Genomic DNA, 25,505 nt, shown 5'->3' with positions numbered 1-25,505 from the left:
CCACCATTTCCCCCATCCAAGCCCTGGCACTCAGAGCAGCCTTGTGCAAATCTGAGCTCCCTCCAGCCCAGGCTGCACCTGCAGGTTTCAGCTCCTTGGCTCCAACTCCCACCTGCTTTCCTTGGAGAAGGCGCTGCTCAAGACACAGAGGGATGTTAATTTCTTGTCAGCCAACAGAGCCAAGGGAAGGCACAGCTCCATCAACTGCAAAAGTCATTCTCCCTGGCTCTGCCCCTGATCCCCACAGCCTATCCTGGTTCCTTCATCCTTCCTTTGCCAGGGACTCTCTGGGAAAAGGGAGCTCTGCTCTGGCTATGGAGGGAGGTCCAAGTGCCACCACTGGAGTGGGAACCACACTCATCAGGTTTGTGTCCTTTGGAGGTCAGGAACTGGTGAGACTCAGAGGCACAGAAAGTTTCTCCTTATGGCCAACAGACCACAGTTGAACAGGACACAATTTAATAACAATCTCACTCTTCCCTGAGCCATGTGCAATGTCCCAGCAGTGCCTGATGAGTGCACCATTCACAAGGGATTTCCATATTAAAATTAATTTTAGACAAGAATGGTTCTGTGATAGATATAAAAACAATTAAGTTCTTGTATCAGGATGCTCATCTTGGTGTGGGGGCGAAACAGCTCCAACAATTCCTGATTTGCAAAGCTGTCAGTGGTGGATGGAGAAGGGAGCTCAGGCTGCTCTTGGTGTTGAGGAAATGCTGAAACCAGCCTGACTCATTTCACCACCTCCTGTCCTGGCTGATCTCCCCTCTTTCCCCTCCCACCCATTGGCTTTTGTCTCCCACCAGGCCCCCGGTGAAGAGCCTGGCTCTGTGTTCTCCATCCCCTCCTCGCTGGCACTGCCAGGCTGGGATGAGGAGCCCCTCAGCCTTCCCTGCTCTGGGCTGGACAAGCCCAGCTCCCTCAGCCTCTGCTCACAGCCCAAGGGCTCCAGCCCCACCTTGGAGGCCCTTCCCAGACCCTGCTCCAGCTGCCAGACATCTTTCCTGCCCTGGGCAACCCAACCCAGCCCACAGTGACCTGGGTAATCCCCGTCCTTGATGTCCTGGTGACACAGCCCTGGCCCCTTGTCCCCATGTCAGGCTCTGGGGTGGATCCTGTGGAACATCCTTTGGTGGAGGCTGTGGCTCCAGGTGGGCCGGGGGGATCCCGGGGGACAGGGACCCCGCTGGGCATGGACAGCATTGGACTTGTTGGGAGAAACTGTGAGGGGGAGCTGGGGCCGAGTGACCAACCCAGTGACCTGACACAGCCCTGCTGGGATGGCACACAGCCCCTCTGGGATGTCACAGCCTGCTCTGTGATGTCATCGTCTGCTCTGTGATGTGACATTTGCCCTGTGATGTCACAGCTGGCTCTGTGACGTCACAGAGGCAGTCTATGATGTCAAAGCTCATCAATGATCTCACATTACCCACTCTGTGATGTCAAAGCCCACTCTGTGACCACATGTTACCAGATGATCAATTGTCTCCACCAGGTGAGCTCACACCTGGAGCTTGTTCTCCACATCCCCAGGCCTATGGAAACCACACAAGGTCCATTGTGTGAGAAGGGGAACTGGAAGTTCAGCAGCCTCAGGGTCCTGCCAGCTCAGCCAGGCCCACTGGAACATTGGGGTCCACGACCACCAGGGACCACCAGAGAGACCCCCAGGACAGAGGAACACATGGGTAAAAAGGAGGGGAAATATGTTAATGATTTTGGGGAAATGATTATCATATGTGTGTTTAGTTCAGGACAATCAATGAATATGTGTGCAAAATACAGAATATAAATAGAAACTTTCCTGTGCTCAGCCTGCAGGGCTTTGGGAGGAGCTCTCCCCCGTGCATCCAGCTGAATAAAGAATGCTGCTTCTTAATGCCACACTGGGGTTGAGTTTTCTGTTTTACCGAATTGTTGGTAACACTCCCACTGCCAAGGAAAGCTCTGTCTGCTGCTGTTCACAAACAGAGAAGGGCTGGGGGCAGATGTGGGGCTCAGAGGCTGCCTGGGGCACAGTGACCATGAAATAATCAACTTTTCAATGTTCTGTGAAAGAAGGAGGGGCAGCAACAAAACTTCTACACTGGAATTAGGAAGGGCAGACTTTGGCCTGTTTAGGATGCTGATTTGGGAAGTACTGAATCAGGCACTGATTTTTTAAAGAGAAACAGCCCTTTAAATCAAGTGGGGTCCAGGAAGGATGGACACATTTCAAGAAAGTGATCTTAAGGGGGAAGGAACAGCCTGTCCCAGTGTGGCAAAAGATGAGCTCGAGAGTAAAATGACTGGCCTGGCTGCCCATGGAGCTTTTGTGGGAACTTAAGGGAAAAAAGAGGATGCATCATTTTGAAAAGAGAAACAGGCAACTCAGAAAGTGTTTAGGGATGTTGTTACATTATGCAGAAAGAAGAGGAAAGAGGTGAAAGCCCAATTAGAGTTTAATCTGGCCACTTGTGTGAAAAATAATAGGAAATTTTCTATAAATAAAATAGTAGCAAAACACCGGATAAAGAGAACCTCTACTCTTTGTTGAGTGCAGTGGAGAATAGAGTAACTGAAGAAACGTCTGAACTGTTTAACATCTTGTCTGTCTCAATGTTCAATATTAGGACAGGTTTCCCTCAGGACAAGTGTTCTCCTGAGCTGGTAGATGGGCACAGGGAGCAGAACAGCCCCCTGGAATCCAGGAGGAAGCACCTGCTGACCTGCTGAGCCACTCAGATGCTCACAGGTGGATGGGATCGGATGGGATCCATCCTAGGGGGATGAGGGAGCTGTGGATGAGCTCCCCAGGCTGCTCTCCATCATTTACCATCAGTCCTGGCTCAGCAGGGAGGGCCCAGAGCACTGGAGGTGCCAGTGTGAGCCCATCCCCAGGAAGGGCTGGAAGGAAGAGCTGGGGAACTCCAGGCCTGTCAGCCTGACCTGGGTGCCTGGCAAGGTTATGGAACAGATCACCTTGAGTGCCATCACAGGGCACCCACAGGATGGCCCAGGGATCAGAGCCAGCCAGTGTGGATTTAGGGGTGGCATGTCCTGCCTGACCAACCTGGTCTCCTTTTATGCCCAGGTGACCCACCTGTGGATGTGGGAAAGGCTGTGGATGTTGTGTGCCTGGACTCCAGCAGAGCCTTTGACTCTGTCTCTGACAGCATTCCCTGGAAAAGCTGCAGCCCACGGCTTGGGCAGGTTCCCTCCTCGCTGGGAGATTTAAGAGCTGGCTGGAGGCTAGACCCAGAGAGTGGTGGGGATGGTGCTGCACCCAGCTGGTATCCAGGCACTGGTGCTGTCCCCAGGGATCTGTGCTGGGCCCAGTCCTGTTTAATATCTTCACTGATGATCTGGGTGAGGGGATCGAGTCCAGCATTCACAAATTGCAGATGACACCAAGCTGGGTGTGAGTGTGGATCTGCTGGAGGGCAGGACAAGAAGACACAGCCTTAAGCTGCACCAGGGGAGGCTCAGGCTGGACAATAGGAAGGAGTTCTTCACAGAAAGGGTGAGTGGGAACTGGAATGGGCTGGCCAGGGGGGAGGTGGCAGAGTCACTGTCCCTCTCCAGTGGCACTTAGTGGCATGGTCTGGGTGGCAAGGCAGTATTAGGGCATTGGTTGGACTTGATGATCCCAAAGGTCTTTTCCAGCCTATTTGATTCTGTCATTCTCTGATGATTGGGACACTCTGGGGCCATTGTGACACTGCAGGGCCTCGTGGAACTAAGAGGACCATGGTGACACTGTGCAGGCCCACAGAACCAGGGGTCCATTGCTGTGCTGTGGGGCCAAAGGGACTCAGGGAGTGCCCCATGACACTCTGGGCCCTTGTGGAACCACAGAGGCCATTGTGACACTGCAGGGCCTTGTGTAACCAAGGGGTTTCACCATTTTGACACTGCAAAACCAAGGAGACCATTGGGAGACTGCAGGGCCCAGTGGAACCAAGGGGCCGTTCTGACACTGCGGGGCCTCATGGAACCAAGGGGACATTGTGACACTGCAGGATCCTGTGTAACCATGGGGCCTCTGTGACACCATGGGGCCTCAAGGAATCTGGAATAATGCTGTGACACTGTGTGGCCTCGTGGACAAGGAGTCCATTGTGACACTGAGGGGACTTGTGGAACCACAGAGACCATGGTGACAGTGTGGGACCTCATGTGACCATGGGGCCATTGTGACATCCTGGGGCCCCATGGAACCATGGGGCCACTGTGAAACTGCAGCACCAACAAGAACATTGTGGTACTGTGAAGCCCCACGGAACCAAGGAGACCAGTGTGACAGTGCAGGGCCTGGTGTAACCAAGTGGCCATTGTGACACTGAGGGACCCCATGGAACCAAGGACATCTTTGCATATGACACCACACCAGGGATGAGTGTTGACCTGTAGGAGCAACAGAGGGCTCTGCACAGTGACCTGGACAGGCTGGATCCAGGGCCCAAATCCAACAAGATGAGGTTTAATAAGTCCCAGTGCCGGGCCCTGCACTTTGGTCACAACAACCCCTGCAGCACTACAGGCTGGGGACAGAGTGGCTGGAGAGCAGCCAGGCAGAAAGGGACCTGCAGGGACTGATGGACAGCAGGCTGGACACGAGCCAGCAGTGTGCCCAGGTGGGCAAGAAGGCCAATGACTCCTGGCCTGGCTCAGGAATGGTGTGGCCAGCAGGAGCAGAGCTGCCGTGGCAGCACTGATCTGCCCCCAGCTCTGCACACAGACATTGCTGCTGCAGCTCCAGAGAAGGGAACACAAGGGGATCACTGCAGAAAACTTTGCTGGGAGATCCTTTACTTCCTTTAAATACAGAAAGAGCACAGCCCCTCATTTACACAGTCTGTGGCCACAGGGAAGGTGGAGAGAAACAAAATGAGAAATGGCACAAAGAATGACATTTCTTTGTGGACAATATGAAAAAACTAAAACAAAGGAAAGAAATCTCCAAAATGAAACCAACAAGAAGTATCAAAAACTAGTTTTATTACAAGGAATTTGCAGAAATTTTCCAGCAGTTTAATGTTCCTGAAAGCATCCAGTCATCAGTCTCCTCACTGCAGCCTTGAGCTCCTGGTTCCTCAGGCTGTAGATGAAGGGGTTCAGGGCTGGAGGCACCACAGAGTACAGAACTGACACTGCCAGATCCAGGGATGGAGACGAGATGGAGCGAGGCTTTAGGTGAGCAAATATGGCACTGCTGAGGAACAGGGAGACGACGGCCAGGTGAGGGAGGCAGGTGGAAAAGGCTTTGTTCCATCCCTGCTCAGAGGGGATCCTCAGCACGACTCTGAAGATCTGCACATAGGAGAAAACCATGAACACAAAACAGCCAAATAGCAAGCAGGCACTAACTGCAACTAGCCCATGTTCCCTGAGGTAGGAATGTGAGCAGGAAAGCTTGAGGATCTGTGGGATTTCACAGAAGAACTGGCCCAGGGCATTGCCATGGCACAGGGGCAGAGAAAATGTATTGGCTGTGTGCAGCAGTGAATAGAGAAAGGCACTGGCCCAGGCAGCTGCTGCCATGTGGGCACAAGCTCTGCTGCCCACGAGGGTCCCATAGTGCAGGGGTTTGCAGATGGACACGTGGCGGTCATAGCACATGATGGTCATCTGCTGAGATGAAGAAGAGAAAGAAAAAGAGCTGAGCAGCACATCCTGTGTAGGAGATGTTGCTGGTGTGCCAGAGGGAATTGTGCATGGCTTTGGGGACAGTGGTGCAGATGGAGCCCAGGTCAGTGAGGGCCAGGTTGAGCAGGAAGAAGAACATGGGCATGTGCAGGTGGTGGCCGCAGGCTATGGCGCTGATGATGAGGCCGTTGCCCAGGAGGGCAGCCAGGGAGATGCCCAGCAAGAGGCAGAAGTGCAGGAGCTGCAGCTGCCGCGTGTCTGCCAATGCCAGCAGGAGGAAGTGCCTGATGCAGCTGCTGTTGGACATTTGCTGGTGCCTTGGCCTGGGGATCTGTAAAAAAAGTAATCATGGAATCATTGGGTTTGGAGAGGACTTGAAATATCCCAGCACAGCCTGGGGGCACTTTCCCCCCACTGCCTGCCCAGGGCTCTGCTGCCTGGAGCTGTCCCTGCCAGCAGCTGCTTCCCTGTGCCCAGGGCTGGGCCCTGCCAGTGCTGCCAGAGCCCAGCCCAGCCCTGGGGGCTCAGCTCTGCCCTGCAGTGCCCTCCCAGCTCAGGCACTGCCCAGGGGCAGCTCTGGCTCTGCAGGCTCTGATGGCAACGTCAGAGCAACCCTGAGGAGGCTGGAAAAGCAAAACTGATGTTGCCTCTGAGGGGTCCTTTGCAGATTTACTTAAGTGCCTGGTTTATAGAGATATGGGAGATTTTGGTTTGTTTTTTTTTTTTTTTTTTTTTTTTTAATATCATTGTGAACAGAGAGATGAATATCTATCTGCAATTTCCCATCTAGGCAACCTAGTGCAGTAGATTAAAAAAGCAGGATTTTCCCTTTTTTGCAGCCCCTGACTCACTGTGCTCCCTGAATAACCTACTTGGAAATGTTCTGCAGTTCAATGCCATGCTGGGAGCAGTCCTGAACAATGCAGCATCCTCCCCACACAAGGAGAACGCTCCCAAGCCATACCAGCTGTCTCCTGCCAGCCAGATCTTGTCCCCCAGTGCTGGGAGCAGCTGCCAGGGCTGGCTGAGAGCTGTCCCTGGCAGGCAGCAGAGTCCCTGCCCCAGCACAGCGCCCTGGGCTGCAGGACCCTGCTCTGCAGGACAGCCCTGGGCACCCCTGGCTGCTCTGCACAAGAGACAAGCAGAGAATGTACTCACAGGCTCTGCAGGCATTGGCATGTTCCAGCTGCAGGAGATGGCTCCAGGAGCTGCAGCTGCATTGTCCTGCAGCCAGAGGTTCCTGTGCCAAGGGCTGGCAGTGATTGTGCCCCAGGCACTTCTCAGCCCCTTCCCAGCCCTGACTGATTGAAGCTCTCTGTGCCTCTGTGCTGTGCCCGGGCTGGCTGCAGGCAGTGCCCCAGCCCTGCTGGGCTGGCACAAGAGCTGCTCATCAAGAGAAATGTGCTTTTGAAGCTCTTCTTGGTGACCAGGAGCTGCCTCTGTGCCAGGAGCCCAGCCCAGCTCAGCAGCACAGACACAGCACAAGGACTTTAATCAGCCTCTGGGGCTTTGTGCTCAGGCCCTGAACATCAGTCCCTGAGAGGCAGCTGAAGAAATCTCTCCAGAACTCCAAGGCAGAATCCAACTCCAAAGTTTCGTGGACTTTTAATGGCTCCCAGTGAGGGACACAACTGAGCAAGTGTTCCCAGGCCCCAGGCAGAGCAGAGAACTGCAGGCAGTGATGACAGGTGGGGACAAGGAGAAGCCAAGTCCTGGTGCCCTGGGGCACAGCAGGGTCTGTGCCACCAAAGGCTGGGAGGAGACACCTTGTCCTGAGGCCCTGGGGCCTCCTGGCCCAGCCCCAGCCAGGCTGGGCACTGTCAGCCCCTTGTGCTGCCCTCAGCATCCCCCCCTAGCCCACATCCCAGTGGCCTCAAGGATCTGCTGCAAGGAGTCCCTGGGGAGCCTTGCTCAGCAATGGCCCTGGGGGCTCCTTCATGCTCCCTGCAGGGACTGCAGGTTTTTCAAAGGACTTTGGGTTTGGCTTTTGCCTTGGAGTCTCTGAGAGGTTTCTGCAATCATGGCCTCCAATTATCTGCTGTAATTAGTCCCTGGAGAGGCTTTGTCAGTAACAACACTCAGTGGGGCTCATTAATGCTTCAGGGTACTTCAGTTATTTGAAGCTACTCAGTGTTTCCCTTTGATACAGACTCTGTGAGAGGTTTGTGCAATCATGGCCCCAATTATCTGCTTTAATGAGTCCCTGGAGAGCTTTGTACTGACACTCAGTGGGGCTCATTAATGCCTTGAGATACTCAAGGTTTTTAAGGTACTTTATGGATTTAAGAATACTTTTACGTACTTTTAAGGATTTTCCTTCCCACACTGAGTCTCTGAGAAGTTTTTGTGCCATCCTGGCCTCCAATTCTCTCCTCCAAGGAGCCCATGAGGAGCCTACCTTGGGTATCTTCCCCCTTTCTCTTTTACAACAAAGATGGAACTGAAAGAATTTTGTAAGACTTTCTTAAAGCATCCAAACAAACATAGGACAATTAACAATACAATAACAACAACTAAGGGAATTAATAGCCCTGTTTCAGTAGACATCATCCAACCCTTTAGTACCTTGGATTGGAAGAGTTTATGGAACCAGTCTTTGTTTTCCACTTGAAGCTTCTTGAATCCTTCCTTCAGTACCTGAATGCTCTTGTGGATTGACTCGCTGTGGCTGGAGAGGTTCATGCAGCACATGCCCTCAGAGTCTACACAGCCATGCCCATGTGCCCAGAGTAAAAACTCTATCGCTGTTCTGCAAGGTGGTGTGACTGATGGTCTCTGTGTCTGAGAGCAGCCACTCATTGTGAGGGAGGCAGTATTGGTTTGCTTACTTAACAGGCACCCAGGATGGTCTGATTGCCCTAAAGCTTTAGCTGCAGCCACCCAAGGTAGTCCAAACTGGCATTGCTGCCATCTGATACCTGGATTAAAGCTTTCAAAGCCATCTCTTTGATATCATCCAATACTTCTCTGGGGATACCTGCTGCTTGATCATCTGGTAGGCTGTGTTGTCCTTCTCCAGCTAGATGGTTGATTGTCAATTCTGCCCTTGCCTCATTATTAGCATAGTCTGCTATTAATTGATTTAGTAAACACTTCCATCCCCCTTCCCACAGGGTGTATTCTGTAGGTGACAACAACATGGTCATAATATATTTTAAATCATAGGGAGTTAAGACATGTGCTGTAAACATGGCCCTCATTAGGCCATTAAAACAAGGTAAGTCCCTCCTATGGTCTTTAGCTGCCCTACACAGATTCTTGATTTCACCATAAACCAATGGCTGATACCTGTGATTCTGATACCTGGTGAAGGGTCTCAAGGATGGTGTGGAAGATGGGGAGCATGTGGGGTGCAATGGGGTCCCTTTTGATCAAAAGGTTGTACAATTTAACTCTCACTGAGTCCCAAAATTCAATGGTATGGATTTTGTCAGCAGAGGCATCTGGAAAATTTTTAATGATCCACCCCATGATTGATTTTAATTCATTCTTTGAAAATAAAATGTCATGATCAGTGAGAATTAAAGCATCCACATATGCTCCTTTCTACTTTGGACATCTGGCCGCCCATTTTTCTCTTTCTCTGCCTTATGGGGAAGAGCCACCGGAACACCCCAAGTCAATTATGGGACATGGGAGCATATTGTAAAAACACAGTGGCAAAATGGGCAATAAATGTCTTGCATTTCCCCAAAACCACCTGCAATCCTATGCAGGTGAAACCATGGTTGTCCCTGCCGATCCTGGGCAAGGTCCCTTGAAGCAACGATGAATCCGCTGGGCCTGGCACAATCCAAAATCCCGGGGAGCACTGGCCCATCCATCAGCCAACCCCAGCTGACGTGACTGACACAGGGAGCCCTGAGTGTCATGGCCCCTGTTTGGGCGCCAAAGGTCACAATGAGGGTGGCTGTGACAAACCTCTCTGGTTCCCTGACTTCAGGGCGAGGGTGGCGAAAATGAAAAGGAGCAGGATCGATGGAGTAGCTTAAAAGGAACTTTAATAACACAGGGTGAGAAACAATAAACATGGAGAAGTTGAGCACAGTAGAAGGGGCAGGATCCAAAGACCTGAGAAAAAGGGGAAGCAACAACATGTACATTTGCGGGTAGAACACTCCAGAACAATAACCATATAGGGGAAAAAAGTAACCAATAGGGGAGGAGAATTTGGACAACTTAACATAGCAACACTAAAGGCTTATGGGGGAACTCTCAAGTTCACCCTAAGTTAAACAAATGATTCCCAGGGCTTGAAACTCCTGCCAAATTCTTTGGAGGAAAAATCTGTCTGACTCTGAGTTACAGCTGGGCTAACTACCAACCACTGCTTTGCACTGGCCCCTTGGGACCACATGGCCCAAAAGAGTCACGATGATGTCCTGGGTTCCACGAGGCTCCACAGTGTCACAATGGTGCCTTGGATCCATGGTGCTCTGCAGTGTCACAATGGCCCCTTCATTTCACAAGGCTCCCAAATGTCACATTGGTCTCCATAGGAAGGAAACCACGGAGCCCCCATGTTTCAGGAGCTGATGAACGGCAACCACCAGAGGCCAAGGCAAGCCTGACATCTCTGTCCTGGCAGGTTTGCTTGGAGCAACCCTTGGATATTTGAAATTATGAATGTGGAGTACTAAGTTCAGACATTTGTGCCTGGAGAAGGATGATTTTTCCATAAAAAGAAAAGCAGAGAGCCTTTTCTAGTGTTTGGAAAACAGGTGAGTTCTGGCACTCAGGAGTTAAAGACCAGCCAGACCTGTCTGTCCTGGCAGCTTTTGTCGGGCAGCAATCCTTGGATAGACAGAAATTTGGAGGTGGAATCCTAATTTTGGCCATGGATGCCTGGAAAAGATGGACAGTTCTTTTCCATAAAAAGAAGAGCCCAGAGCCCCAGTGTTTCAGGGGCAGATGGGAATGGCCTTCCACATTCCAAGGTCAGCCAGACCTGTCAGGTGACCCCTGGGAGGCCAAGGCAGCCACACCTGTTTCATGTTCCCTTGGTTCCACAGTGCCCTGCAGTGTCACAATGGCTCCTTGCTTCCATGAGGCCTTGCAGTGTCACAGTGGTTCTCTGGCTTCCATGAGGCCCTCAGGTGTCATAATGGCCCCTGGGTTACACAAGTCCTTAAGGATCTTAATGGTCTCCATGGTTCCACAAGGCCCCACAGTGTCCTGATGGTCTATTGGTTCCATGAAGCCTGGCTGTGTCCAATGGCCCCTTGGTTCCATTGGGGCCCAGTACTGCAACAATGATTCCCTTGGTTCCACAAGTTCCCATAGTGTCACAATGGCCCCTTCCTTCCATGAGGCCCTGCAGGGTCACAATGGTCTCCATGATTCCATGGGGCCTTGCAATGCCACAATGCTCTCCATGGATCCACAGTGTCCTGCAGGATCACACTGGTCCTTTGGCTCCACGAGGCCCTGAAATGCAGCAATGGCCTCTGGGTTCCACAAAGCCCTGCTGCTTCACACTGGCCCCTTGGGACCATGCGGCCCAACAGAGCCACAATGATGTCCTTGGTTCCACGAGGCCCCACAGTGTCACAATGGTCCCTTGGGACCATGTGGCCCAGCAAAGCCACAATGATGTTCTTGGTTCCACAAGGCCCTACAGTGTCACAGTGGTCCCTTGGATCCATGGTACCCTGCAGGGTCACAATGTCCTCTGCATTTCAGAAGACCCCAAAGTGTCCCAATGGTCTCCAGGGTTCCTCAAGACTACACAGTGTCACAATGGCCCCATGGATCCATGGTACTCACAGTGTCACAATGATCCCCTTGGTTCCACAAGTTCCTACAGTGTAACAAAGCCCTTTGGCTCCACAGCACCCCGCAGTGTCACAATGGTCTCCATAGGAAGGAAACAAGCAAGCGCAGTGGTGCAAGGTCAGATGAGAGGCAGTCACCAGAAGCCAAGGCTTGCTAGACTTGACTGTATTGGTAGATTATTTTGGAGAGTAACCCTTGAATATATGGAATTTTAGAGGTGGAATCCTAATTACAGCCATGGGTGCCTAGACAAGAAAGACAGTTCTTTCCCATCGGAATAAAAGCACAGAGCCCCAGTGCTTCACGGTCAGATGGGAAGTGGCCCTTGACATGCCAAATTCAGTGGGACCTCTCAGACAGACCCCAGGAGGCCAAACCAGGCAGACCTGTTCCATGTTCCATGGACTTCATGGGTCCTAACACTGTCACAATGGTCTCCTTGATTCCTTGAGGTCTGGCAATGTCACAATGGCTTCTTGGTTTCATCAGCCCCAACAGAGTCACAAGGGTCCATTGGCCCCACGCAGCCCCGCTGTGAAACAATCGCTCCTTGTTTCTATTTTAAATCAATCACAATCAAACCACAGTTTGATCACTGATCCTTGCTTCCATAGGGCCCATGATTTGCACAATGGTCTCCTTGATTCCATGATTCCTGGATTCCAGAGTCTCACCATCATTTCCTTGGATCTCCATTGTCACAACTGACCCATGGCTCCATGAGGTTCCGTAGTGTCACTGTGGTGGCTGTCAGAGGCTGGATGAGATCCATGTCCCGAGACACCTTGGGATGCTCGGAATGCCCGTGTGGGGCCAGGGCCGGGTCAGGCCTTGGTTTGTGGTGGGACAGAGCCCCGCCCCCAGCCCTGGCCTGGCAGAGCTGCCAATCACACAGCAGGGGGTGATGTTAACCCAGCTCTGATTGGCCCAGCTGTCAATCAATCAATCAATCAATCAATCAATCACACAGCAGCAGCTGGTGCTACCCTGGCTCTGATTGGACAAGCAACTGGCAGTCCCACCCCAGGGGTGGGGCCATGAAGGCACAGGGGGTTAAAAGCCGGAGCTTGAGGCCAGCCCAGGGTCTGGATCCTGCCTTCTCCTGGGGTTCCTCTGTTGGTGATGCTGGAACCCCAGCAGTTGGTACCTATGTGCGTGTCTTTCTCTGCATCTTCTGTCTTTCTGTTGTTCTCTATTTCTTCTCCTTCTAATCCTACTTACCTGGAATGTTTTTGGGTAACTTCACATGTTAAGGGTTAAAAGATTTTAGGTTAAATGTGTGGGAATCCAGGGCACAGGGAATATTTCTCTGTCTGCTCTGAGGGATCCTGACCCCCAGAGAAACACTGCATTTAACCTTTGCCCATGGAGAGGACTTCCAGGACTTTGAGACAGATTAGAATTTTCCAAGGTGTGAAATAGGTAATAGAGAGTAGCATACTACGTCCCTTGGGTGAGAAATTTAGGTTTTGGGGTTTTTAATACGGTGTAGATAGGAAGCAAGTTGCAGGAATTGCGGTGTAGTCCCGGTCTTCTTCTTCATCTACTCCATTTTCTGCAGTGTTGGTGGCACAGGGTGATTGGTCAAGGAAAGCACAGTGCAGATGTTATGTGGACAGTCAAGGGATGAATTATTGGTAGATAAGTAGAAATAATGTATGTTTTAAGAATTAATTGGATGAGAAAACTTTAAAAGACCTTGAAACCATTCATTTTAGTACCATTTTGAGGTGTTTTCCCAGCATGTTGAGCCTGGTGTGGACAGCAATGCAAAACTTTAGATAAGATAACAATAAACAAGAAGCTGAAGACTGAGAAAGTCCCATGCATCTCCTTTTACCTGGCACAGAACTGCTACAGAGGGTTTCCCCCATCCAGGGAGCCCCCAGAAAGGCCCAAAAAAAACCAAACCTCAATGACTGGTTCCCCAAAAATGTTTGTAATAAGTCGGCTTTTTTCCATAAAGTCGTTTACTCAATGGTGTTGTCTTAATTGGCCAATCATGTGAAATGTGTTGATTAATTGACCAATGAGGTCCACCTTTAGCAAACCAAGATATAAAAGAAGAGGACTGAAAAAACAGGTGGCTTTTAGCCCATAGCCTTCTGATCTGGGTTGGTGTCATCTCTGATTCAACGGTGACATTTGGGGATCTGTGGGGGCTATTGGGGATCCTTTCTGCACCTCGTGACCCAACAGGAGCTTCTCTAATAGACTTAGCCTGAAGCTCCCACTGTGCCCATGACAGGAGCCCCTGTGAGTGTCTGGGACATCTCGGCTCTTTGGCAGCCTGGGGACTCCTGGGATGTCACCCTGGAGCCCCCGTGAGTGCCTGTGACAGATCAGTGCCTTTGCAGCCCAAGGTTCCCTGGGATGTCACCATGGAATGGCTGGGACTGCCTCTGACCACAGGGCTCTTTACCATCCCCAGAAAGGCCTGGGAGGTCTCCATGGAGCCCCTGTCTCTGCCTGTGACATTCCAGCTCTGGAACAGCCTGGAGACTCTTGGAAAGTCTCCATGGAGCCCCTGTGAGGGCCTGTGACAAATCTGATCCTTAGCAGGCAACCATCCCCAGCCCCCTGTTGCTATGGTCAGTTTCCATGGCAAACATCACCACCCCTCTGTAGCTATGGTCAGTTTCCATGGCAACCATCACCAGCCCCCTGTTGCTATGGTCAGTTTCCATGGCAACCATCCCAGCCCCCTGTTGCTATGGTCAGTTTCCATGGCAACCATCCCAGCCCCCTGTTGCTATGGTCAGTTTCCATGGCAACCATCCCAGCCCCCTGTTGCTATGGTCAGTTTCCATGGCAACCATCACCAGCCCCCTGTTGCTATGGTCAGTTTCCATGGCAACCATCCCAGCCCCCTGTTGCTATGGTCAGTTCCCATGGCAACCATCACCAGCCCCCTGTTGCTATGCTCAGTTTCCATGGCAACCATCACCAGCCCCCTGTTGCTATGCTCAGTTCCCATGGCAACCATCACCAGCCCCCTGTTGCTATGCTCAGTTTCCATGGCAACCATCACCAGCCCCCTGTTGCTATGCTCAGTCCCTTGGCAGCTCCACGGAGACCCCATGCAAGGGGTGGTTGCCATGGACACCAGCTCAGGCCTGCAGCCAGAGCCCGTTGCCATGGCAACCATTTCCAGTCCCATCCCCAGGCTCATGGGATCCCAGAGCCACAGAATTGGCGGAGCTGGGAGGGACCCATCAGGATCCTCCAGTCCAACTGCTGGCCCTGCACAGGACACCCCAACAATGCCAGCCTGGGCCTGGCAGCGCTGTCCAAATGCTGCTGCAGCTCAGAGAGCCCTGGAGCTGGGACCCTTCCCTGGGGAGCCTGGCAGGGCCCCAGCAGCCTCTGGGCAAAAACCTTTTCCTGACATCCAACCTGAGCCTGCCCCAACTCAGCTGCAGCCGTTCCCTCCACTCCTGTCCCTGGGCACCAGAGGGAAGAGGTTCCCACAGCCCCAGCAAGGGACCCACTCCCAAGCCTGCTGCCATGGCCACCAGGGCTGGCACCAGCTGGGATGCTCGGTTTCCATGGACCGGGCTTCAGGAATGGGATTCCCCAATTTCCTGCTCCTGCTAAAACTGCGCTGCCCTCGCTGCCCTCCCGCTTCCCATGGAAAGCACAAAAGGCAAAGATCCCAGGCTGGGATAAGAACAATATATTGGGAACAGCAACCAAATAAGGAAAAAACAGAGCAGAAACAATATTGATAACAGAAGGGATAAATAAAACCGTTTACAAGGAAAATAAAAACACAGCTCACTGGGTCTGCCTGGCCACAATTCCCCTGTCTGGAAAGGACACCCTTCTCCTCAGGGAGAGAGAGAGAGAGAGAGTCCCTTTCCTGCTCCTGGAAATGTTCTGGGGTGGGAGTGAATGTAATGACAGGACCATGGCCAGACCCTCATGTTTTTCAATGCCACATCATGTCATTGGCAGGGGCAGGAAAAGGGACAGGTGTCTTCCTCACATGGATCACAGGGAACATGGATCACGGGGGCTCTTCCCAATGTGGGTTCTCCCATGAGGGATGAAGATGGAGCGGTGCATGAAGCTGTGCCTGCAATCGAGGCATTTGCAGGGCTTCACTTACTGGTGCCTCTGTTGGTGTCTTGTCAAGTGAGAGCTGGTGGTGAAGCTCTTCCCACACTGGGAACACTTGTAGGGCCTCTCCCCAGTGTGGATGCGCTGGTGGGTGAGGAGGGTGGAGTTGTGCTTGAAGCCCTTCCCGCAGTCAGGGCAGAGGAAGGGCCTCTCCTGGATGTGAATGCACTCATGCAGGAGGAGATTGGAGCTGCTCTGAAACCTCTTCCCACACTGGGAACACTCGTAGGGCCTCTCCCCAGTGTGGATGCGTTGATGGGTGATGAGGTGAGAGGTTTGCTTGAATCCCTTCCCGCAGTCAGGGCAGCGGAAGGGCCTCTCATCAGTGTGAATTCGCTGGTGCTGGAGGAGATGGGAGCTTCTCCGAAACCTCTTCTGACACTGGGGACACTCGAAGGGCCTCTCCCCAGTGTGGATGCGTTGGTGGGTGATGAGGGCAGAGCTGCAGCTGAAGCCCTTCCCACACTCCCCACACTCATAGGGCCATTCCCCAGTGTGGATCATCTGGTGGCGGATCAGGGTGCTGCTCTGCATGAAGCTCTTCCCACACTCCAAGCACTTGTAGGGCTTCTCCCCATCATGAAGCTGCTCAGGGACCACCAGCTCTGAGCTCTGGCTGAAGCTCTGTCCACCTTCCTGGCTCAGGGTGGGTCTTTCCTCCTCAGAGCACCCTGGGCTGGGTTTGGAGCACCCTCTCCTGTGAAATCTCTGGGACTTGTCCACCCTGTTGGAATTCTGCAGCGTGGAGCCACTTAAAATGGCCTTTTCCATGAGGTTCTGCTGTGGCAATTTGTCCTCCCTGGTCTCCATTCTCAGCTTCTTCCCTGGGGGTGGAAGGACAAGGAGAGGATGGGATTTGCCTCCGTGCCAGAGGGAAGGGGAAAGAGATCCCCCCAGTGCATCCCCGGCAGGACGGGGTTGGCAGCAGGGCTGTCCTGCAGCCAGGGGCCATGCTGGGCTGGGAGATGGAGCAGGAGAGAGGGGGAAAGGGGCACTGACTTCCTCCTCACCTGCATGGGTGTCCCAGGGCTCTTTCGTCATTCTCACAGCCTCCTCCTCTATTGAGTCAAGGTTTGAGAATGGGACATCCTGTTTCGGGAACCAAACAAAGGGTGCACACATTGTCTTTTGTTCTGGTTTGAAGGCAAACCTGGAGGAGAATCTAAGTCAGATATACAATTTAATAAGAAAATGAAGATCAAGGCAATGCTACAGAAACACTGCCTTTTAACTGACAGAGTCAGGATATAACCTGACACCCTGTTGCTGGTCAGGGTGGTGGCAGCAGTCCCATTAAATGGTGGCTGCAGTCCTGTTGGAGAGATGAACGTGATTCTGTCCAAGCAGTGATCCTATAGAAGGGTCTGGTCTTCCTCTGGAGGTCCAGGGGTGGTTCTGGAGCTCTTGTCCTCTGGGAATCCAGTAGGCAAGCTGCTCCTGGTGTTGAAAGGCTCAGCTTATATGCAGGTAGGAATGCTTGGATCCTCCCCCTGGGCGGAGCATCCCACAATGGGATGATGGAATTTTATCAGTCCTGCAGTGACACACAATGGCCCATTCGCAGAAGATATCTCCCCTGGAGGGCGTTATCAGGGCTGAGTCATGGAAGAGATAACGAACCCTGCCCCACCTGTTTATAGCAGTTGATGAAGATGGGCATTGAAAACATGCATTGGGTTCCATCTTACACTGCAACCTGAAACAGTGGGGTAATCCCTGCTCAGGGGGTGAACACCACCCCCTTACCCAAACTGGCTCAGGTGTAAAACCCCCACCCCGGGAAGGCCACACACACAGGGGACAATGTCACACTTGCCCTGCCCCAGGGCAGGTCTCTGTCCCTGTCACTCCCTTGCTCTCCCCCCTTTTCTCTTTCTTTCCATCTCTCTCTCTACCTCACATTTACTGTTTAATAAAATCCACGTAGGATTTGGTCTTGTTAGCGCCTTAATTTGGACAGAGGCATCTCTCTAATAATTTTCTTAACCAGATTGCAAAATTCTTTTGGCACAGTGAGTTCAGGGCACGGTTCTTTGACCCCAGGTGCCTTTGACAACAGCATGGTTCCCTCCTCTGAAGAGGTTGTGGTTCTCTCTGGAAGAACTCTTGGAAACTCTGATGCAACTTCCTCTGAGCGACCTATGGCAGAACTGGTGAGAAAAATTGCTGTTGTGGGCCTGGAGTGTAAAGAAAATATTTGGTTGTCCTTCCTTGAAAAGTTTGTTAAAATCACTGGAGGAAAGCGAGCAAATGCTACCAGTGACACTGACAAGGTTCATTCACCCCATGGTGTAGAACACAAGGCTGCCCAAAGTGCTACAAGAAGGCCAGCTCAGGTAGCTAAATTCCCAAATAACTCCTGAATTCCCAGGCTTGGGTTCTTTGCCAAATGTGAGAATCATTATTCTCTTCATCCCTGTCACCTTTGTGACAGCTACTAAACGCTCCCCCTTCCTTTTAATAATATCTGTATTGGGCCGAATGTGCACTTTTCTTTTATCAGAATGTGCCAGCAGCTGAGCTGGAGCTGTGCAGGAACCAATGAAACTTGGAATTGCCACAGAATTGCTTCTATTGTCAGCCGGTGCTGCGGCGGCCGTGGGGCAGAGGGGTGGGAAAGGGGGGTCCACGGTTGCAGTGGAGGAAATGCTGGGCCCGGGGGCTGAGCAAAGGGCTGAGCACACAGAGATGGTTTCGTTCTTGCTGAGCTCACACTGAACCAAGGCCTGTCCTGCCCCTCATTCAGCCACTCTGGGGAGGGGCTGAGGGTGTGGGGGAGGTTGGGAGGGGACACAGCAAGGACAGGAGATCCCAGCTGACCCCAGGGATACCCCAGACCATAGGACATCATGATCAGTGCATGAAGTGTGGGGAACAAGGAGGAAGGGGGGACATTTAGAGTGAGGTTTTTTGTCTTTCCAGGCAACACTTAGGCAGGATGGGGCCCTGTTTCACCAGTGGGCAGGGCCAGCACCAAAGATACAGACACCAACTTAACTTAAGGAACAGTGTAATTTAGATAGTGCAAATTTGCAAAAAATTACAGAAGTATTAGATTGGCAAAGCAAATAATCATTAGTCAATAATTCCAAAAGAGAAGATGTTGAAATGAGTATCACACAACTGTCCATTTCTGGCTGCAAGCTCTGGAGATTCTATCTCTGCCTTCAATCAGAGTTGCATTCTATAACAAGTCCTGGTACCAAATCCTGCTTTCCAAGGCTGGAACAGTGTCTCAGGTTTAGCTGGGTGTGTATTCAATTACCCTCTGTTAAAGGTGGGGCAATTATCATCTGTTAATTGAGCAGTTTACTTAATCTCTTCCACAAGGAATCCTCCCTCCAGGGAGATATCTTGTGTTAATGGGCCATTGAGTGTCACTGATAAAAATTCCATCATCCCATTGTGAGAAGCTCCGCCCAGAGGGAGGAGCCAAGCATTCCTACCTGAATATAATCTGAGGATGTGAACAGGAGTCTGCCTTCTCCCACAGGATTCCCAGAAGAGCAGCTGTCAGCTCCACGGGATCCCATTGGAAGACCAGGCCGATCGGCACCACCACTGGACCTTCAGAGGAAAACTGCACCCTTCTACAGGATCACTGCTCCAACAGAACCACACCTGTCATTGCAGGAGCACTGCAGCCACCATTTAACAGGAGTGCTAAAAACACTCTGACCCACAGGGTGTCAGGCCATATTCTGACTCTGTAAGTAATTTTTTAGTACTACTGCATTTCTATTTTTAATTTTTCCACTGAAGAACTGTTATTCCTATTCCCATAGATTTTGCTTGACAGCCTCTTATTTTGAAAATTATAATTCCAAGTGAAGGGATTAACATTTTTCAATTTAAGGGAGTCTCCTGCCTTCCTTAGCAGACACCTGTCTTTTCAAACTGACACAATGCCCCAGGACAGCCAGGCAGGTGAGGAGGAAGTCAGTGCCCCTTTCCCCCTCTCTCCTGCTCCATCTCCCAGCCCAGCACAGCCCCCGGCTGCAGGACAACCCTGCTGCCAACCCCGTCCTGCCAGAGATGCTCTGGGGGGATCTCCTTCCCCTTCCCTCTGGCACGGAGGCAAATCCCATCCTCTCCTTGTCCTTTCTCCCCCAGAGAAGGAGCTGAGGATGGAGACCAGGGAGGACAAATCCCCACAGCAGAACCTCATGGAAAAGGCCATTTTAAGTGGCTCCAGGGCACAGGAATCCAATGGGGAGGACAAGTCCCAGAGATTCTACAGGAAGAGGGGCTCCAAACCCATCCCAGGGTGCTCTGAGGAGGAAAGACCCACCCTGAGCCAGGCAGGTGGACAGAGCTTCAGCCACAGCTCAGAGTCGGTGGTCCATGGGCAGCTTCATGATGGGGAGAAGCCCTACAAGTGCTTGGAGTGTGGGAAGAGCTTCATGCAGAGCAGCACCCTGATCCGCCACCAGATGATCCACACTGGGGAATGGGCCTACGAGTGTGGGGAGTGTGGGAAGGGCTTCAGCTGCAGCTCAGAACTCATCAGGCACCAACGTATCCACACTGGGGAGAGGCCCTACGAGTGTTCTCAGTGTGGGAAGAGGTTTCAGACCAGCTCCAGTCTCCTCCTGCATGAGCGGATTCACACCCAGGAGAGGCCCTTCCGCTGCCCCAACTGTGGGAAGGGCTTCAAGTACAACTCCCACCTCATCAGGCACCGGTGCATCCACACTGGGGAGAGGCCCTACGAGTGTTCCCAGTGTGGGAAGAGCTTCACCCAGAGCTCTAACTTGACCAGACACCAATGGAATCACCAGTAAGGGAAGCCTTGCAAATGCCCCAAGTGTAGGAAGAGCTTCGTGCACCACTCCAGTTTCATCCCCTATGGGAGGACCCACGTTGGTCAGAGCCCTGGTGACCCACATTCCTGGTGATCCATGTTGGAAAGACACTGGGCTGGTTGTTCCTTTCTTTTGGCCTTAATTTTCTTTGGATTAATCTTCATCCCTCAAAAACAGAGAAAATTGGGGTAAAAATCAATAAATTCATCAAAGGCATCTAAAGCCTCACTTTTTACTTGTGTTTCAGAGGAATCTGGGATTCAGGGAAATAATTGGGAGAATTTGGGAGTATTTGATTTAGTTGTCTCCCTTTCTTGGCACTCAAAGAGACAATAGGGTTTGATCTGTCACCTCAATGCCACTGAAACTACTCACTGCCACCCCAAAATTCCTCGATTCCACAGCCCCTTGGGGTGAAATGGGGTTGAAAGGGATTGGGCAAAGTGGAATGCAAATCAGGAGGGTGAGATGAGCATTGAGTGGGGCAGGATGGGTGGGATGGGTTTTGAGAGGTGTGGAATGGGGGAAGTACAGCTTGGAAGGGATGTCTTGATGTCCAGGAGGAGTGGGAAGGGTTGGGTTGGGACTGGGGAGGTGGGCTGGGGTCGGGAATAAGACAGCCAAAGTTTGGGGATGATGAAGGGAAGGGAAGGGAAGGGAAGGCCGTTATTGACTGAGTTTTTGGATATTCCATGTTCATGAAGAGATGCCGGGGTATCTCACATTTCTGAGGTGGTTTTGGGGCACTCCCCAGCTCTTGGGGGTTTCCTGAGAGCAGCTCCATGGAGCCCAATTGCCAGGGGTGGTTGCCATCGGTACGAGCTCAGGGATGTAGCCAGAGTCCATTGCCTCGGTGCTGGAGAGCAGAGAAATGATGAACGGCCCCAGACAGCTCCAGTGTGTGTTTGGAGACCTGTGAGCTGACTGGGGAGAGGCCAACAGCAATGCCCTGGAGAGATGCACCTTAGACTCCGGGCATTCCCCACAGCTCAGGGTCAGGAAAGAAGCTTCCCCCATGGTGCCTCACAGCACTATGTTAATTTCTCCCAGTTCTGTCCTCCCTATTGGCCCTTTGGCTTTTCTACCTCTTTTACCCTTATATGTTCATGTTCTAGGGGGTTCTCCCTTCCCTGTCTTCCCATTGGTTTATGTCTCCACCTATCCTTTCTTGCACTCCCTATTGCTCCCTTCCCTGTGTACCACCCCTGAGCCCTCAGACTACTGGATCCTTGATGCTCTCCTACACCCCCTCTATCCTGATTTATACCCTAGACCCTGCTTTGTCTTTGATTTTTGCCCCTGGACCTCTTCATCATTGCCTGAAATAAAACACATTAAAACTCTATGCCTGGACCCTCCTGTGTATTCACTGCTGAGCTGCTGTGTCTGTGTGTCTGTGTGTGTCTGTGTGTCTGTGTGTCTGTGTGTGTGTGTCTGTGTGTGTGTGCGCATGTGTGTGTGTGTCTGTGTGTCTGTGTGTCTGTGTGTGTCTGTGTCTGTGTGTCTGTGTGTGTGTCAGTGTGTGTCTGTGTCTGTGCGTGTCTCTGTGTCTGTGTTTGTGTGTGTGTCTGTGTGCGTGTCTGTGTGTGTGTGTGTGTGTCTGTGTGTGTGTGTGTGTCTGTGTCTGTGTGTGTGTGTGTGTCTGTGTGTGTGTGTCTGTGTGTGTCTGTGTGTGTGTGTGTGTGTGTGTGTCTGTGTCTGTGTGTGTCTGTGTGTGTGTGTGTCTGTGTGTCTGTGTGTGTCTGTGTGTCTGTGTGTGTGTGTCTGTGTCTGTGCGTGTGTCAGTGTGTGTGTGTGTGTGTGTCTGTGTGTCTGTGTGTCTGTTTGTGTGTGTGTGTGTCTGTGTCTGTGCGTGTGTCAGTGTGTGTCTGTGTCTGTGCGTGTCTGTGTGTGTGTCTGTGTTTGTGTGTATCTGTGTGTGTGTGTGTCTGTGTGCGTGTCTGTGTGTGTGTGTGTGTGTGTCTGTGTGTGTGTGTGTCTGTGTGTGTGTCTGTGTCTGTGTGTGTGTGTGTCTGTGTGTCTGTGTGTCTGTGTCTGTGCGTGTCTGTGTGTGTGTGTGTCTGTGTGTGTGTGTGTGTGTCTGTGTGTGTGTGTGTGTGTGTGTGTGTGTGTCTGTGTGTGTGTCTGTGTGTGTCTGTGTGTCTGTGTGTGTGTGTGTCTGTGTCTGTGTGTGTGTCTGTGTGTGCTGGTGCTCCTGTGGCTCCTGCCTGTTGGTGCAAGATGCTCTCAGGGAAGGTTGCATTCACCACCACCGCAGACCACAACAAGCGGAGCCCGAACAGGGACCTTTGTCTGGTACCCCTGGAGAGCATCTCCAGCATCGCTGCAATCTAAGTCGCCTTTGGGTCAGCCACTACCCTAAGGCAACCTCTGAGTTTTATCAGGGCACGCTGAGGGGAGAGACCTGCAACCCTCCCAGAGTCACGGACTGGAGGATCGCTCTCCTTGACAGACCCACCACGAGATCCTTTGTTGAGGCACTGCTGGATGAGTATGTTTCAGTCAGTGTCCCCCTTTTCTTTTGTTTTCTCACTTTAAATCCTGTGGGTGGGAAGACTGCAGAATAGGCACAAAACTCATTGTTCCACAACGGGAGATTTATATCCAAGTTACATTAGCCCTTGTTGCTTGGGGAATCATTTTTCAAAGGAGAATTTGAAAGCTTTTTATCATTTTCTTTTCAAATATTTTATGTTACAAGGAAATCAGTTTCACCACTTGAGATTTGGGGTATGGTCGGGATCAAGTTATTTGTTTTAAAAATGCAGGGAAATTTTAAAGTGGGGAAGTTTTATTATCTTTTTCGTTCCATTTATGTTAAAAAGCTTTATCTTCTTTTTTTGCTATTTATGATTCAGTTAAAAAAATCAGGGGAAAATTCAGGAAAAGTTTTGGGTCCCCAGTTCAAAACCCCTTCCACTTCATCCTCTCCCCATGCCCCCAAACCCTCTTCCCCACCTGAGGAGAAATCAGCAGGCAGATGTCACTATCCAGCACATGGTTGCTGCCGTCTCCCTGACGCCTCCCGATCTCCTCTCTCCCCTCACCAGGATGGCACTGGCCGTGCTGCTCTGGACCTTCCCCTCAACCTTCCTCCTGTGCCTGCATACCCTCTTTCATCTCCCCCAGTGGCCATTACCCCACAAAATGGCGCCGGCAACATGGCCAGCCCTGCCATTTTGTCCCCTCCTGATCCAAGTTTTCCCACCCTCGCACCCCAAAATGGCCACTTTCCTGTTCCTGCTCCTCCATTGTTGGGCTCCTCCCCTGCAACACATTCCCCTCCACCCATTGTGTCGATGGTTGTCCCTGCGTTGGGATCCCAACCACCCTTCCCGACGCAGGCTCTGCCTTTCCCCTTGTGGTCTACACCTTCTCCACCCCAGGCTCCACCCCTGGGGCCATGACACTTGTGGCTCCCACATCCCCGGAGCCGGAAGTGGCCATGATGGTGACCGGAAGGCAGCCATCTTGGCTGCCAGCAGCCCATGGCACGGGGCCGCACCGGTTACCCAGGAGCACCGCTCCTCTACCAGCAGGCCCTCCTCCTCAGCAGAAGACAGTGATTCCCCAGACTCTAACACCGAGCCTGAGGATCACTGGGCAGGGGAGTGGGAACAAGCTGCTAGGGAAGGTGATTGGGAGATGGCAGGGAGATTGCAGACCCTGGAGGCCCCTGTCCAATCCAAAAGAGGGAGGAACCCAAAGCAGGTATCCGTGCCTGATAAGAAGCGCTGCAAGGCATGCAGGGACTGAGAGAGGGGGTCCCTGTCCTACAAGAATAACGGTCCTTGCCCAAAGCTGTGATGACAAGCACAAGCAGCGTGGAAAAGAAGAACGAAAGATGTGGCGTATAGATGCAGCAATAACCTGAAAAAGGAAACAGCTCTGTACTGCCTGAACAATACAACTTCCTATCGATCTTGCATTCCAGAAAAAAGATGTTGTTTAATTAGTTCCTACCCATTCAATTATTTCAGTTGTATCCTAATCTTATGTACTATTTCCTCTTTGAGTTATTACATTCGTACTATTATGACTTATAGCTATTGTTATGTAAATAATGTTCCCTTATTTTGTTAGGTGCTTGCAGAAATCCATAGGGGAAGACTTTTAACTAAACAAAAAGGGCGAGTTGTGAGAGCCTGTGAGCCTACTGGGGACAGGGCAAGAGCAATGCCCTGGAGAGATGCACCTTAGGCTCCGGGCATTCCTCACAGCTCAGGGTGAGGAAAGAAACTTCCCCCATGGTGCTCTGAAGCACTATGGTAATTTGTCCTAGTTCTGTCCTCCCCATTGGCCCATTGGCCTTTCCTACCCCTATTACCTTCATATGTTCATGTTCTAGAGAGTTCTCCTTTCCCTGTCTTCCCATCAGTCTATGTCTCCACCTTTCCACTCTGGCATTCCCTATTGGTTCCTTTCCCTGTATACCACCCCTAAACCCTTAGATCCCTGATGCTCTCCTCTACCCCCTCTTTTCCTGTATTTCTACCCTAAACCCTCCCTTGCTGTTCTCTTTAACCCCTAGACCCCTGCAGTGATAGACCCTAATAAACTGTCTTGCTTGGAAAGACAGGAGTTTGCTAAGGAAGGTAGAAGCCTCCGCTGAAATGGAGAATGTAAACCCTCCCCACCCCTCCAAATTGCTATAAATTTTAAATTAAGGGGCTCTCAGGCACAAAAATATGGGAGCAGGAAATAACAGCTCTTTAATAGGGAAAAAAAAAAAAAGGATAAAATAAACAGTGCAGTACACTAGAACAACACTGACAGAGTCAGAACCCAACCTAACATCCTGTGGGTCAGGGTGTTGGTGGCAGTCCAATTGGAAATGTGGCTGAAGCCCTCCTGCAGTGTCAGGGGTGGTTCTGTTGGAGGAAGGGGGGCCTGTAGAGAGGGAATTATTCTTCCTCTGAAGATCCAGTGGAAGAAGAGGCAGCTGCTGTTTCTCCGGGGAATCCAGTGGAGAAAGCCGTGCTGGTGTCTCAAAACTTCTGGATTCTATCTGGGTAGCAATGCTTGGCTCCTCCCTCTGGGCGGAGCATCTCACAATGGGATGTTATAGTTCTTATCAGTCGTGCAGTGACATTCAATAGTCTGTTATCAGCAGATGTCCCCTCCCGAGGGAGGTGTGAATGTGGTCACTCAAAGAGACGGATAAGGCAA

The 25,505-nt window shown here is 51.6% G+C and overlaps 1 protein-coding gene across 1 annotated transcript in view; it reads left to right on the top strand.

Annotated features, from left to right (window-relative positions):
• Nucleotides 1–25,505, top strand: part of LOC139585337 (zinc finger and SCAN domain-containing protein 2-like) — a gene marked incomplete at its 5' end in the record, with an annotated part of 100,181 nt that overhangs the window by 27,019 nt on the left and 47,657 nt on the right. The window contains one exon of the mRNA XM_071418022.1: nucleotides 19,837–20,172. Coding sequence (XP_071274123.1) covers nucleotides 19,837–20,172 — 336 coding nt within the window. The remainder of the gene's footprint in view (nucleotides 1–19,836; nucleotides 20,173–25,505) is intronic.

The sequence above is a fragment of the Agelaius tricolor genome, unplaced genomic scaffold, assembly GCF_023055355.1.
Source record: "Agelaius tricolor isolate 1412-34295 unplaced genomic scaffold, bAgeTri1.0.p SCAF_73, whole genome shotgun sequence".
Lineage (NCBI taxonomy): Eukaryota > Metazoa > Chordata > Aves > Passeriformes > Icteridae > Agelaius > Agelaius tricolor.
This window is presented reverse-complemented; position numbering and strand designations above follow the sequence as displayed.